This window comes from Thrips palmi, unplaced genomic scaffold (assembly GCF_012932325.1).
Source record: "Thrips palmi isolate BJ-2018 unplaced genomic scaffold, TpBJ-2018v1 HiC_scaffold_16, whole genome shotgun sequence".
Lineage (NCBI taxonomy): Eukaryota > Metazoa > Arthropoda > Insecta > Thysanoptera > Thripidae > Thrips > Thrips palmi.
In genome coordinates this window covers 5,380,170-5,394,347 of record NW_023144625.1, presented here as the reverse complement: position 1 = coordinate 5,394,347, position 14,178 = coordinate 5,380,170, and the positions used below count along the sequence as shown (strand labels likewise).

Here is a 14,178-nt window from a genome sequence, read left to right as displayed (position 1 = left end):
CAATCTGTTAGCGCAACCAAAATATCCGTCAAAGGAACAAAGTCATGATTTTGTCACTCCAACTAACTTTTTTGCTCCGCCAACGAATTGTTCGTCGGACCAACAAATTATTCGTTACGCGAACAAACTTTCCGTTACTCAAACAAATTATTTTCGGTTATCGCGGAATCAACGTACGTTGGGTCAACGAATTCCTTTTTTCCGTGTTGCTTCACTCATAAATTTCACATTTGAAAACATATAGAGGCTTTATTCGGCGTTTTAAACGGCACTCATCGCCAAATCGGTCGAAAAACTAGCGAATTTCGCCCTTTTTAAACTTAAAGTACACTGAGTTCGGGCCTATTTGTACACATGAGGACACTAGTGATTCAGCCCTCGTCCTTTAGACTTCTAAGGGCCTCTCCCTCTCCATCCCACTGGAACTCTTCTACAATTAATGTAATTGATGCTCAACAGGGTAAGAGGAAATAAAATGTAATATGGTCATGGCGGACTTCCCTCCACTTGGTTTCACAGTGAAGAAAGGAAAACCAAAACGGAAGTCAGATATATTGAAGTTTCTCAGAAAATTGTACGAGGCGGACGAGGTCAGGAGGTCATCCGCAGCGTATATTTGACTCAGACACTGCTATTTCCAATATCCAGGTTAGTTTCGCTTCCAGGGCGGAGCTGCTTTGGAACACTCTGTTGCTACGTTGGGACACGCAGCGCCGACAAGGGCATATTGCGAGGGAGAACCTCGAAGGGGAGTCTCATGAATCTTAAAACTGAAGATAATTTCAAATTCGGGACATTTCATTGTTATTACAGCGATATTTCAACGGTATTTCACGTTATTTCGCGTTACTTCACCATTATTTCATCGCTATTTCAAGGAAAATGTACACCAAAATTCAAGTTGTTTGCCCCTCGGCATGCGCAGACGCTGTCAGCGCCGCTCACGTTAATTCTTCCACCGTTGGAAGATCCAATGGAATGAAGGAGAGTGGGGCACTTTGAGACAGAATTTGGAATTTCGAAATTATAATTGTACTGTGAGTCTAAATGCTGCGTGAATATACTAAATAACATTACTTATTGTCTAGAAAATTCGTGGAGATTTCCTAGGCCATTGGGCAAGTAAATTCACTTGCCCCCGCAGGAAAGTGTCATTTTTGGCCCAGTGGGCACTGAAAGGGACATTCCATTGCCCAAACTGGAAATTTAATGTTCATTTGGAGTAGGAAATTTGGCAGATTGGAGTAGGAAATTTAGCATCCCAAACATGAAAATTCATGTTTGGGCATGGAAAGCATGCATTGCCTGCCCACAGAAGGAAATTTCGTTCCCCATTGGAACAGGAAAATTCAGACACAGTAACGACCTGTACTCACTTTATTGCCCACACAATTGAAAATCTCTATTGTGGGCAAGGAAGGGCTGCTTGGCTTGCCCACAGCAGGAAATTCCGTGAGGTGAGCAGCTCAAGGAGGAGGCGGCCACCTACTTGGTGGAGTCACTAGGACTAACGACACTTCGGCTGACAGGCGAAGGGGCAGCGTAGTGGTTAGCGAGGGCGGCCTTCAATACAGAGTCTTGGGTTCGGCTCGCGGCGGGACTTTTTTTTCTAGCTCAATGTAAGCCTCATGAGACTTGGGGTCTTCCATTGCCCACACACCGAAATTTCAACTGTGGGCAACTGTGGTAGCTTTCGTAGCCCAAATAGGAAATTTCCTTTTTGGGCAAGGGCGGTTGCGTTCGTTGCCCACAGGAGCCTGAAAATTGCTATTCCATAGAATCGCGAATTTCAGTGCCCAAAGCAATAGGAAATTTGCAGTCCGGGGACATTAGATAGGGCGTTTCATTGCCCACAGCACGAAATTTCCATTTATATTTTTTACAGTGCTGCGTAACACTACACTTCACCCTTATCAAAAGAGCAAGCAGTAACTTCGGACTAAAAGGGAGAGCGGAGCAAAAGTCCAAAAGTCCCCCTACAACCAAGATAACTGATTTCTCCATTCCATTTCCGGATCTTTAAATCTTCATGATCTACCGTCGACAACGTCTAAAACTGTCATTAAACCCTTTCAGTCGTCGTCGACTAAAGAATAAAAGTAATAAAAAATACAGGCACCAGCTGCGCGCCAGCTAGCGGCCGGTACTGTGAACTGTCAGAAAACTAACCGCTGATCAGTGGGGGCCGTCCATTAAGTATGTTACGCACGTGAGGGCATTTTAAGACCCCCGTCCACCATGTTACGCAGCGTTACGCTGGGCCAGAACCCCCACTCCTTACAGCGAAACGTTACGCAACATTTCTCAGATAGACAATATATAAAATCTTAACAGGGTATTTCTGCGACTCTTGAAACGGAAGAACACAAGCAAGCGCACGCTTACGTCCCCTCGCCGGAGGAGGGGACAAAGATCGCTGCCTCTTGAACGCAAAGGGCTCGAGCGTTGCCTCCGAAAGAAGTTGCACGCCTCAGCTGAAACAGCGTCGTTTTCATACCTTCTTAAGGGGGGACATCACTCCAAAAACAGTGCTTTTGTAAAACCGTCATAAAAACCAAACGGAAAGAGAAAAAATGTTCATATTTTAACAGATAAAGTATAAAACAATACAAAGTCAATCCGCCATGGCAGTACAGCGCTTTCGTTGAAAACACATTTTTGAGTGTTAGGTTAGACCATTTCGCACTGTTGCAGCGCTGGACGCCAAACGGTTTGACCTAGAACAACGAAATTTGGTGACAGCCTTCCTGAGATGTCTGGCTATGGTGGGTACCTCAGTCACATTTAAAAAATCATTTGAAGTTGTATTTGTTACGTACCAAAAAAATTTGTAAAATTTTTTTGGTCAAAATTGTTCAATTTTGATCGTTAGAAAAATAATAAAAATTGACCAATGCAATTTATTTTGCTACCCACCATAGCGGCATGTCGTAGGAGCTTCCATTCTAAATCTCCCCGCTGTAGCTCAAAAACTGCGCTCTGGAGGCCTGCAACCGTTTGTAATTTCATGTTCCGAGAAAAACGCGATCAAAGTTGAGAAAACTGGGCTTTTCCCCTATGCATGTTTGCGGCCCACAACCTCCTAAAACTGCAATTTTTTGAATTTCAGAATGCGGTTTTCACCATTCGACGCAGAAAAGAATGGTCTATAATATAAACTAATAAAAAAAGTTGCAATTTTTGATCATTTTGGAGTGATGTCCCCCCTTTAGATCAGGCGCTCTGCTTAGAGTGCCGGTGGTGAAGGTTCAAGTGGAGGTGAGGCCTGAAAAATTCAGCACGAGCTCAAATTCACCCCGGTGCTTTTGTGGGTTGCCTAACGGCCCGGCAGCTACTCAAAGCTCAGAGCGTGGGTGAACGCAGTTAAAACACTTGGGAGTTGCCTACTTCCGGTATGACTTCCGTGGGCTCAGTTTAGTTACCCCGAGTTTAAGGTGTATTATCGCACCGATAATACCAATTGTACTCCAGTTACCCCAATTATACTTCAATAATTGCGATAAATATAGTACTCCGTACACGGTTTGAGAGAAACAGTAGCCCATTGCTTCCCACTCCCCCCTCGGGGCATAACGGCGTAACGTACTAAACCGGTGGCCCCTCAAAAGCGTAGCCCTCGACGAGATTCAGAGCGGCGGCCGCTTGGTGACGTGCTGCTGGTTCCTGTTTGATGATTACCGTAGAACGGGGTAATATGAGACATGAAGGAAAATCGAGACAAAGCGCACTTTTTTCGGTTTTTGTCGTGTTGCTGTCTAGCGGTTGTTCAGAAGTCCACCGTGAATTTTTTTTCGTGATCTAGGAGGCCGTGGCAGCTCACGGGAAACGCAGGAGGGCTTTCAGAGACTCGCCAGGGTTATTTAGAACCAAAGGAAAAACCTCTAAATTCTAACATGTTTTATAAAGTTAGTAAAAACCTCCCCAGAAACCGCGGTTAGAACTCGGGTTGTCGTCCGAACGAGGTTTAAATCTGTAGGCAATTATGTCAACATAGTCAAGACAAAATTTGGTTCCGTTATGTCTACTCCCGGGCTGCCTGTTCCAGATGGAATACAATTTTGTTACCTTGCAGGGAAAACAGAGACACCTCTTTTCGCTTGAAACATGAGGCCAAACATACTCCACTGTTAATAATTTCAAGTAACAATGATTTGAACACGAATTTGTTTTACTATCTGACCGGCATCTATGCTCTTCGTTTAGTATTTTCATGTGACAGGCACAACTTATGCCTTTTTGTACATTTTTCAGCTCTCTTTAGTGACACCCATTTTTCTCCCCTCCAGATTTTATATCGTCTCCATTATAGTTTCCAATCATCTTTAAAATTAGTGAAAAGAACTTTGAAAGCTCCAAACCCGCCCAAATGAGTTATTTCTACATACTTCTTTAACATTTCTTTCTTTTGTCTCATATTACCCCACATTGCAGGGAAATATGGGACGGCATTCCGAGGGTTATTGAAAGGTCCCTACTGCACCTAAAAATCTGAAATTTGGTGGGAGTGTAGCCAAAGGGTCAATGAACAAGTGATAAACACCTCAGTACGTCAAATTGAAATTAAAAGGGGAAAATTCACAAAAAACCTCGAAATTTGTCTCATATTACCCCGTTCTACGGTACATTCGATCTTCACTCAGTAACGACTGGAAGGGTCATTTCCGTTGCGCAGTTTGAGGCACTTGTCGACCCCCCCCCCTCCTCCGCAACGTAACACGGCGTTACGCAGGTCTGTAGCCCCTTCTGAACCCACTCACTCACACTCTGAAACCCTTCCGAAGTAATCAAGCTTCCAAGTATTTAGAGCGTACGCAAACTTACAACGAAAATAGCTCGTGATACGCGAACTATTTCTTCGTATTAATAAAGTGAATTAGTACGAGGATCGAACCCGGTCGCCTCACACTCCCCGACCCGTAAATACGCAGCGCAACGCAACTCGAAATCAGTCCCTTACCAAAGCAGAACATAAGAAGTGACTCACTCACAAGCCGGCGGCATCCTTGTCCGGAAGCTCGGGGTCCAGGAGTCCAGTGGCGGCGACGTCGGGCGTTGTCGGTGATCGCGTTACGCTGAGAGCGTAGCGCGCGTTGCCGCCCGGCCGCACAGTGGGCCGGATGACATCGTCGGAGGCTGTCAAAATCCCGGACGTGTGTTGTTGCTCCAGAGTCTCATGAACAGGACAGGCCTTGAACCAGACGCGTGACCCCGTCAATGGATTCCTCATAAGAAGAGCAATCTATTGGTGGGGTCACAAGTTCGGTTCGACTTCCCTTTCGCGACTCTGGAGTTCAAAACCCGTCCGACATTTTGACAGCCTTCGCCGGTCTTCTGGTTCGCCGTGCCCGGCCGCCGCCGCGCTTGTCCTTGGATGTGGGATGGCTCGGCTCACGGTGACTCGCTGACGCAGCATTTCACTCTCGTTCCCGCCGCCGACGCAGACGCAGCGCCCTCTCCCCTGTCCGCGCGACCTGCCGCCACTCGCCCCGTGCGTGCGGCTCGCTCGCACTGTCAGTGCAGTGTCAGACGCCAGCTTCTGCGGACCGTGCGCTGCTTCATCCTCGGCACGGCAGTCGCGTCCTGGCGTTCTTCCACTCGTACACCGGCTCATCCACGTGATTCTGCGCTACGGTTTAACGGTAGGCCACCTAGAAAAGAGTCCGATGTATCGTTTCGCAGTGTGTTACGAAGCATGTCTGGTTCAAAGCTTCGATTTACTTTGTCGTAACGAAGCAGACTGTTGTGGGTGTGCTTCCGCTCAGCCTCCAATAGGGTACTTTCGTAGATCCCTGAACCGGAAGCACACAGACGCCATGTTGGCGGAAGTACAGGGTGAGTTTTCTCAATGTGTCAATAATTTGTAGGTAGTTTGGGCACCCCAAGGCGATCATTTTCTACCAATGAACTAGTGGGCGCAAACGTCTAGGTACGGAGATAATTAGTGTTTTGTAATTGGCCTTTGCACCTGCGAGGTAGGCACCCGCAGCCACTGATGGTCGCAGGACCTCGCGTGGGGGTGTCGCGGGTCTAGGAGGGGTGCTTCGAGTCTCGTAGGGGTGCGGCGGACCTTGCAAATGTCTTTTGGGAGGGGTTGCCGCGGGTCTGAAGAGGCTGTCATGGTTGCCCCCGTTACAGTGGATCTCACGGCTGTCTTTGCGAGGGTGGCGGGATTCCTCGGATACTTCCGCGAGGTCAGTGGCACTCCCGCGAGTACTGCTAGTCTCGCGACACCTCCTCGACAGGTCTTGCCGTCCTCAGTGGCACCGGGTGCCTACCTCGTAGGCGCAAAATCCAATTACAAAACACCAATTATCTCCGTACCTAGACGTTTGCGCCCACTAGTTCACTGGCGAAAAATGGTCCCCTAGGGATGCCCAAACTGCCTGCAAATTATTGACACATTGAAGAAACTCACCCTGTAGATCCAAACTTGACATGGGAAAGAGACGTTCGTCAAAGGTATCGGCCACACTTGAACATAAAGAGTCGGTTGATACTTGTTTGCAGTGCATATGTGTTTCGCGAGCAATATTTGTGCAGCTCGGCTATAGTTTTGGATCCGAAGAGAGGTTAGTTTCCGGCCAATTTGGCGTCTGCTGGTCTGCTTGCTTCCGGTTCAGGATTCTACGGAAGTACCCTATACGAGTCTACTCCTCGACTACAGCCTAAAAGCCCACGAAGCATTTGCTTCGTAACTTAAAAAAAATAAAGGCATTGTAGAATTGACACTTCTAGCAGGGCCTGGAGTGAAGAACAAGAACATGAGCCGGAACCAGTTGCCAAATAACACTGGTAAAACTGAAGCGTAGTTGTACGCTTCATTCAAGCGCACAACTACGCTTCAAGACTACGCCCTTCTTGAAGCGTACACTGATAGAAAAGATGCTGTTAATTAACAGCATATATCCTGTTAAGTTTTTTAGCAACACTTGTTGTAGAAGAACGGCATATTGTTGGACACTGAGTCGTTATTCAACAGCAGTGTTGTAAAAAGGAATGATGGCTCTCTGTATCTGATCTCTGACAATAAGTTGTTGTGTAACAGAATTACCATTTCCAAATGGCACCAACCTGTTCATAAACAACACTTTTCTGTTTTCAAACAAAAAAGTTGTTATACATTTACAAAAAGAATGTCGAGGGTCCTAATAGTCTTATCCAATACTAGCAGTCATTCAGAAACGCTCTTTTCTGTTTACAAACAGCACTGTTCTTCAACGCGGTCTCTCTGTTATTCACAAAAAGGAAATAGGAGTTTCCTGACGGCTCAAACAAGACATTTGTTTTGTTACAGTTCGTGCAGTTCTTGGACAGTTCACCGCTGTTTAAAAATTGGAAGTGTTGCTAAAAAACTTTACAACACAAATGCTGTTCAGAAACAACAGAATTTATTTTGACATAGTTGGAGTTTGATTTGAGCCGTGAGCTGCAAAATGCTCCGGCAAATCTTCAATTGAATGGTGTTGTTTTTAAATGACAGGATACCGTTCCAAAACAGCATATATCATTAATTTTACAAACAAGATGTTCTGTTTTCCAGCATTGGAAATCGACTATATTTGTTGTTTTCTCCAATGATGAAACTTGCTGTTTCCTAACAGCATTTGTGCTGTTTTAAGTTCCGATGACACGTGCTGCTTAAAAGCAAATCACTCGTTGGTAAATGTGCTGTTTTCCTACAGTTTCTTTTAACAGTGTACAACTACGCTTCAAGGCAATGCCCCTCATGCATTAAGATAGCGCATGAACTCTTGTACGCTTGAAGAGAGGCGTACTGACTGTACGCTTGACGAAGGGCGTAATATTACGCCTTAGTTTTACCAGTGAACGCTTATTTCTTGATGATGGATGTTTATTCTCAATCCAAAAATTCAAGGAAGCTTAATTTAACCATACAATTTGATTTAACCTGCCGAAACCCCCGAAAATGGCAGACTTCTTTTACCGTTTCCGGTCTAAATTCTTCTTCTTGTTCTTCACGTTAGGCCCTGCTAGAAGTGTTTAAGGGGGGACCCTGGTGAAACTTTCAAGTAGGCTTCAAAATAATCCCAGAAAGTTGAAACTTTGCGTAATTATTAGGTTCATTATGGTGAGTTCCCAAAACAAAATTCAATCCAAAATGTTGAACGGTCTCTGAGAAAAGTGGCTTTTTAGTGTTTTTTTGAGCGTTGGGGAAAAATCTCCCTGCGTCTTTCAATGGGACGGAAAGTCTTGAAAATTTTTTTGGGTTATCCTAAAGATGTATTGAAGAGATTTTAGTGACGAAATTTTCAAATTCAACTTCTGTCCTGAGATATGAGTTTTCAAATTTTAACATTTAAAAAAAGTGATTTTTTTCCCTTTTTTCAAACTTTTAGGTGTGTTTTAAAAAATGTAGGCCTGATATCAAGATTCCGTCACTAAAATTTGTCGACAAGTCATCAATGAATAGAGTCCATGCAATACGACTCATGTAGATGTCAACCAGGAACGCAGGAAGTCTTTCTACGACAAAATTTTTTGTCGACTGAGCAAAGCTGTGTAGTTGAGCGTAGAAGCCAACGACAACTGATCTCAATGTTATTTCCGTCCAAATGATAAAGAAACTATCCACTTAGCTTAAAGGTGTTCAACCTGTTGAATCTGAAAGCTTCTATGCACATTTTTATCTATAAACTGTAAAAATACTATTTTTGGCAATTTTGGCGATTTTTTCACCAGGGTCCCCCCTTAATAAACACGTTTTGTGAAGAAAAGCTTCGCATTGTAGGATTTTGCGTCGTTCTAGACTATGGCGCTGGACCCACCTCGATCCCTCGAAATAATAATTGCGCCGGAAGCCGGGTCGCGTCGGCCTATCAGGAGCCTCCTTTCATCAGTGGTAGCGCCTACCCTAGATGGATGGAGGCTTCTCATTGGCCGACGCAACCCCACTTCCGGTGCATCTGTTGTTTCGAGGGATCGAATACCTTCCTATTTACTTTTTCGCAGGATGTAAGGTATTTTAGGAAGAATTGGTTACTCCAATGAATCTTGAAACGGTACATAGCCAGTTGAAAAGCATAAAAATTGACGTCCACTCCAAATGTCTCACAAAGAAATTTCCCATAATACTAAGGAAATGGCGCAAGCATAATACGAAGGTGGTTTTTCGTCGTATTACGAAGGTTTTTCTTTGTATCTTACTTTGAAAAAGCTAATAAGATTCGTATTACGAAGGAATATTGCTTCGTATCATGGTTGCGCCGAATTCACTGCAACATACGAAGAACATAGGTCAAATTTCATTGTAAGACATTTGGAGTGTCTAGGACTCACATGGAAGGTGTCCGACTACTAGAGTTGTCGTAAGTGGACGTTATGGCCAACAGAGCATGCAACAGTCGCCCCGACAATAGGGTACTTTCGTAGAATCCTGAACCGGAAGCAAGCAGACCAGCAGACGCCAAATTGGCCGGAAACTAACCTCTCTTCGGATCCAAAACTATAGCCGAGCTGTACAAATATTGCTCGCGAAACACATATGCACTGCAAACAAGTATCAACCGACTCTTTTTGTTCAAGTGTGGCCGATACCTTTGACGAACGTCTCTTTCCCATGTCAAGTTTGGATCTACTTCCGCCAACATCGCGTCTGTGTGCTTCCGGTTCAGGGATCTACGAAAGTACCCTATTTGGGATGTTGTGCGGGACCAGAAACGAAGAAAAACTCTTTAAACTCCGCAATATTCTGGCTGCCTTCGTGAAATTTGGTCTTGGTGGACTCGTGGGCTTTAGTTAAGGGAAAAAAATAATTTCTCTATTTTAGCTGCTTGTACGCAATGTGGTGGAGCCGAAAAACCGACTTCGGAAAATTTTATCTATGATCGCTCCGATTGTACGTCCGAACAAACGATCATTGCTAATCCGGTGGCAAGTTTGCTTGCTTGTCACTATAATGGCAAGCCCTTTTGAATGCTGAAAATTGGGGAGCTTTGGACCAGGAATCTTTATCAGGTAGCCAATATCTAGCGGTCGGACTGCCAGGAATACCAAACATTGGCAAGCTACGGAATATTTCAGGACCAGGCTTTCAAATTTTTGGCATTTTGCAGTGGAATTTCTATGCAGAGCAGTTGGGCTAAGTCCTGCACTCTTGCGCGTATGCGTGCTTTCCGTACTTATTGGTCCGACATTCCGAGCGAATTTGTGTGATTCCGCTTACAACTTTTCACTCTTCAAATTTCTTAGGAAGAATTTCACGTTAAACATTGTACGGGATTGTGTGCCGCGCGACGTTCCGAATTTGTTGAAATACATTTGGTGAGTGCACTCTTCAAACTGAACTGTTTGCCCAGTACACTGTATTCTCTGTGATCTCGTGTACTCACAAGTTCACTCCCACGAGAGTGTGCTCAGATGAGGGCACTCACACGAGAGTGTACTCACTCACCTGAGTACACGCTCTCGGGAATGTTCACGTGAGTACACGCTAAAGATACTATACTCGAGAGCGCACTCTCAAGAGAGCTTACACTGGTGAAACAAAGGCATTAAAATTATGCCCTTTAAGAGCATTAACGATTTACGCCCTTAAGGGCATTAAAATTTTGCTTGAAATTCCTATACCGTTTACGCCCTTTGCGGGGACATGAAACTATTTATGCCCTTGGGAAGGGCGTAAAAGATTATTTATGCCCTTAAGGGCGTAATATTTTTTATGCCTTTGATTTGCCAGTATAGTTGGGTTTGCAGAGTGGCGCAATGCTGATTCTTACCCTTTCCCCTCCGTGTTCCAGTCCCGCTGCACCGGCTGGCTCCGCGCCCCGCCATGGCCTGCCAGGACAACGCCACCGTGGGCGTGGACGACCTCCCCGACGAGCTGCTGGTGCTGGTCTTCAGCAAGCTGGCCGACGGCGCCACACTGTTGGACGTGCTGCCGCTTGTGTGCAAGCGCTGGTGCCGCTTGGCGTGCGACCCGGCCTCCTGGGCGGGGGTGCGGATTGTTGTCGGCGACCTAGAGGGTCACGAGGCCCGCGTGCTTCTCCACGCACCCGCCGCCAAGACCCTCGAGTTCGGGTTAACATACTCAATCTCTGACCACTTTCGGATGCGGGCGCTGCGGTCTGCCCTGCGCCGCAGCCGCGTCGCGGTCCACGGCACCATATCGATCCCGGAGGAAACCTCCGTGTTCCTGCAGGAGAAGTACTGGGGCGATCCGGGAATCTCCATCGCCAACTTCCTGGCGCGCCAGAAGGACCTGCGCGAGCTGCGGCTGTTCCTCTGGCACATCGACGAGGACCGCATCTTGCTCGTCATCGCGACGCTGCGCCGCTTGCACAAACTTGACTTGGTGACGGTGCAGGATCTGCAGTACGAGGATCAGCTAGCCGAAGGGCTGCCTGAGCTTCGAGAGCTGTGGCTCCGCTCGAGTCCCCGCCCACCACGGCACTACTGGTACTACCAGCGATCCCCCACTGTCGGCCTCCTTGCCGATTTGGTGCGTGGCGCGAGGGCGCTGCGCGTGCTTCACACCGACGTGCCCCACGGCTGGGACCTAGAAGCGTGCCTGGAGCTGCATGGCCTACAGCGCCTTACACTATTCTCTCGGTCGGGAACCTACTACACTCATGACCAGCTCGACCAGCTCGAGCACCAGCTCGACCAGCTGGTGAGTGAATTTGCCTCCCAGATGCCCGACGTCGATTTGCAGGTGCTCGTCGTCGGATTGGACCGGAGTGGACTGGCCTGACCGAGTCCGAGATTTTCAAATCCACTGGATCGGACGGAAGACGACTTGGAGTGATTCGTCCTTCTTGAACTCGTCTGTGTATCCGCAATGTGTGATGGGGGCTCTAGCAAGCTCAAAGATTAATTTTTTTAGAGTTGATTGCAACCTGACCATTTGTTCATTTCAAGGTGTTTTTGTAGTGTTTTTGGGAGTACTTATTTCTACTTTTAGAGCTTACGGTTTCATTTAATGTTATGTACTACCGTCTCATATCTTGTAGGAGTGATCTCATCAAATATGTATATGACATCTCTTGTAGCCTGTGTTCTCTTATTAAATTTATTTTTACACCTGATTGAAGATTGTACCATTCCCTATGAATTATTAGTACGTTGGTTTCCTCCGCACCAACTCCCGCCAATTCCCCTTCCCTCGCCCGGTTTCTCACATTGTCCCGAGGGCCAATCGAAATGGTATCAAATCTAGAAATAGAGTTCGTACACGTCAACGCTTGCAGCTATTTGAGGGATGTCCAAGAATCTTCTGTTTGCATTAATTACATACAGTAAATACTGCATACGTGCTTTGTATACATAAACCCATAAACTACGCACATGACATGGACTAAACAGCACATGTGTCGTACACATGCCCATGCATGCAGTATAACCTGCCCCCATGTGGGCGACATACTACAGACATTGATTATTTAAGACATAACACTAAAGACAGTTTAAGGACACCTTTATTCTAAGCCTGTACGTAAGGTAAATAATAAAAAAGGTAATATTTATATTTGTATACGATTTCAGGAAATCCGAGGACTCACGAAATTTGGTTATTGAGTAAGAGTGTGGAGAAAGGAAAGAAGTGTACACTAAATTCTTATGGACTTTTTTGTGCATAGTTATGCATGCACAGATACGTCCATATGTTGTGTATAATACTATGCATCACTGTGTACATTTTATGCAGGAAGATGCATAAGATGTACACAGTGATGCATAATATTATACATACCTTATGGACGTTTCTGTGCATGCATCACTATGCATAAAACAAGTCCATAAGAATTCAGTGTGCGCGCATGTCCAAAAACACTCCGATCAGGAAGTATTATTCGATAGCTCTACCCGAAAAACTGCGTTCGAAAACGACATCAAATCTATTGTTGCATCTTCTCTAGCTGCAAGAGATTTTTCATTCCGAACGTGCTTTTCCAGCTTTTGAAGTAAGCTGTACAGAAGCGAAAAGAAGCTCGGCTATTAGTCCGCTCCAGATGTTAACGCCAGGCGTGGATTGTCGGAACTGGCGCAGCATCGCGATACAGTGTTGCCAGATCGAGGAAAATTTCCCATTTCGTGGGAATTTTTAAGGCCCGTAGGAAAAAAATTTGCAAATGTTCTTCGTTAAAAATAGCCCAAAACGCTTGTAATGGGAAAAACAGAGACGAAAAGGGAAATTTCACAGGAGTTGGAGGGAAAAACGAAAAATCCCTTCTGGCAACTCTCGGGAAGCCTGTCACGACAAGCCACTGTCTGGCGTACACCTACCTTGTTATATGACTAGCAAATGGCAAGGCCTATAGGCTTCGTCTTTTTGTGTGTGTGTGTCGACTAAATTGACAACAAACATTCATCCTAAAAACCCTTTTGTCTCATTACATTCCATTTTTGAATTTTTCCCAAACTGACGCTGACACGACCACGACAGCACCTGGCATCCACTACATCAATATATATCAGGTATAATTTAATTCCACAATGTTCCTTTGTTTACTGTTTTCCTCTCATTTGGACACCACTCTCGCACTTCCCGTAAGACTTTCCTTTCATTTCTCCCTGTGATATGTTTTTCTCCGTTCCTTTCGGCCAGCTATCTTTGCCTTTAGCAAGTTGTCAATCCTTCAAAGAGGCACAGGAACAGCCCCCTTGCATGTAATAAAAGAAGGGTCCTCAAAAAAGTATGGCTGCTCTCTGAGTTGGGAAAAGACAGGTTGAGCTGGCCTCAGCCAATAATCGTGATTGCTGTTAAAAATTTTGCTTGGACAGAGGGACAGTTGGTGATTTTGAAGTTGATAAGGGTTCAAGAATTAGGGGGTAAAATCTGTCACGATTAGGTTGTGCAAAGCCTTTTATGTTAGAATCATATCAGAAGCACAGAATGAAATTAAAAGTCAGCAGATGGAATGTCAAGTCAATACTAGGTCTTGAACAAGAGCAGGACCAATATCAGCCCAAGTTCTAACACAGACACTTTAATATGTTAAAGCAAGGTATAAAATGAATTGATGTTTCCCAATGAAACGTTGTGGAGAGCAGGTCTGAAGTAAAGCAAACCCTCTCTTGTATAAATAAAGTCTCTCCACTGTGAATCCAAAGGCAATACTTTTAGTACCTTTTTTTGGCGATACAATCGAGTATCGCCAATTAACGGCATTACGGAAAAGTATTGCCTTCAAAATCGCGATAACAAAAGTATCGCCAAAA

The 14,178-nt window shown here is 45.4% G+C and overlaps 2 protein-coding genes across 6 annotated transcripts in view; both read left to right on the top strand.

The window, feature by feature from the left end:
* LOC117643160 overlaps window positions 1–14,178 on the top strand; it is a 59,162-nt gene that overhangs the window by 34,397 nt on the left and 10,587 nt on the right. Inside the window, exons 1-2 of one of the 5 annotated variants that reach the window (XM_034381873.1) lie at window positions 5,029–5,150; window positions 5,318–5,639. The exons of 3 other annotated variants lie outside the window; for them this stretch is intronic. The gene's annotated coding sequence lies outside the window, so the exon portion shown is untranslated. Of the gene's footprint in view, window positions 1–5,028; window positions 5,151–5,317; window positions 5,640–13,413; window positions 13,435–14,178 lie in introns of those variants that run through there. One more of the 5 variants, XM_034381878.1, reaches the window with a different exon arrangement.
* On the top strand, window positions 10,207–12,044 carry LOC117643161. The gene is made up of 2 exons (XM_034381879.1): window positions 10,207–10,281; window positions 10,758–12,044. The coding sequence occupies exon 2, from the start codon at window positions 10,790–10,792 to the stop codon at window positions 11,708–11,710; it is 921 nt and encodes a 306-aa protein (XP_034237770.1). The 5' UTR covers window positions 10,207–10,281; window positions 10,758–10,789; the 3' UTR covers window positions 11,711–12,044.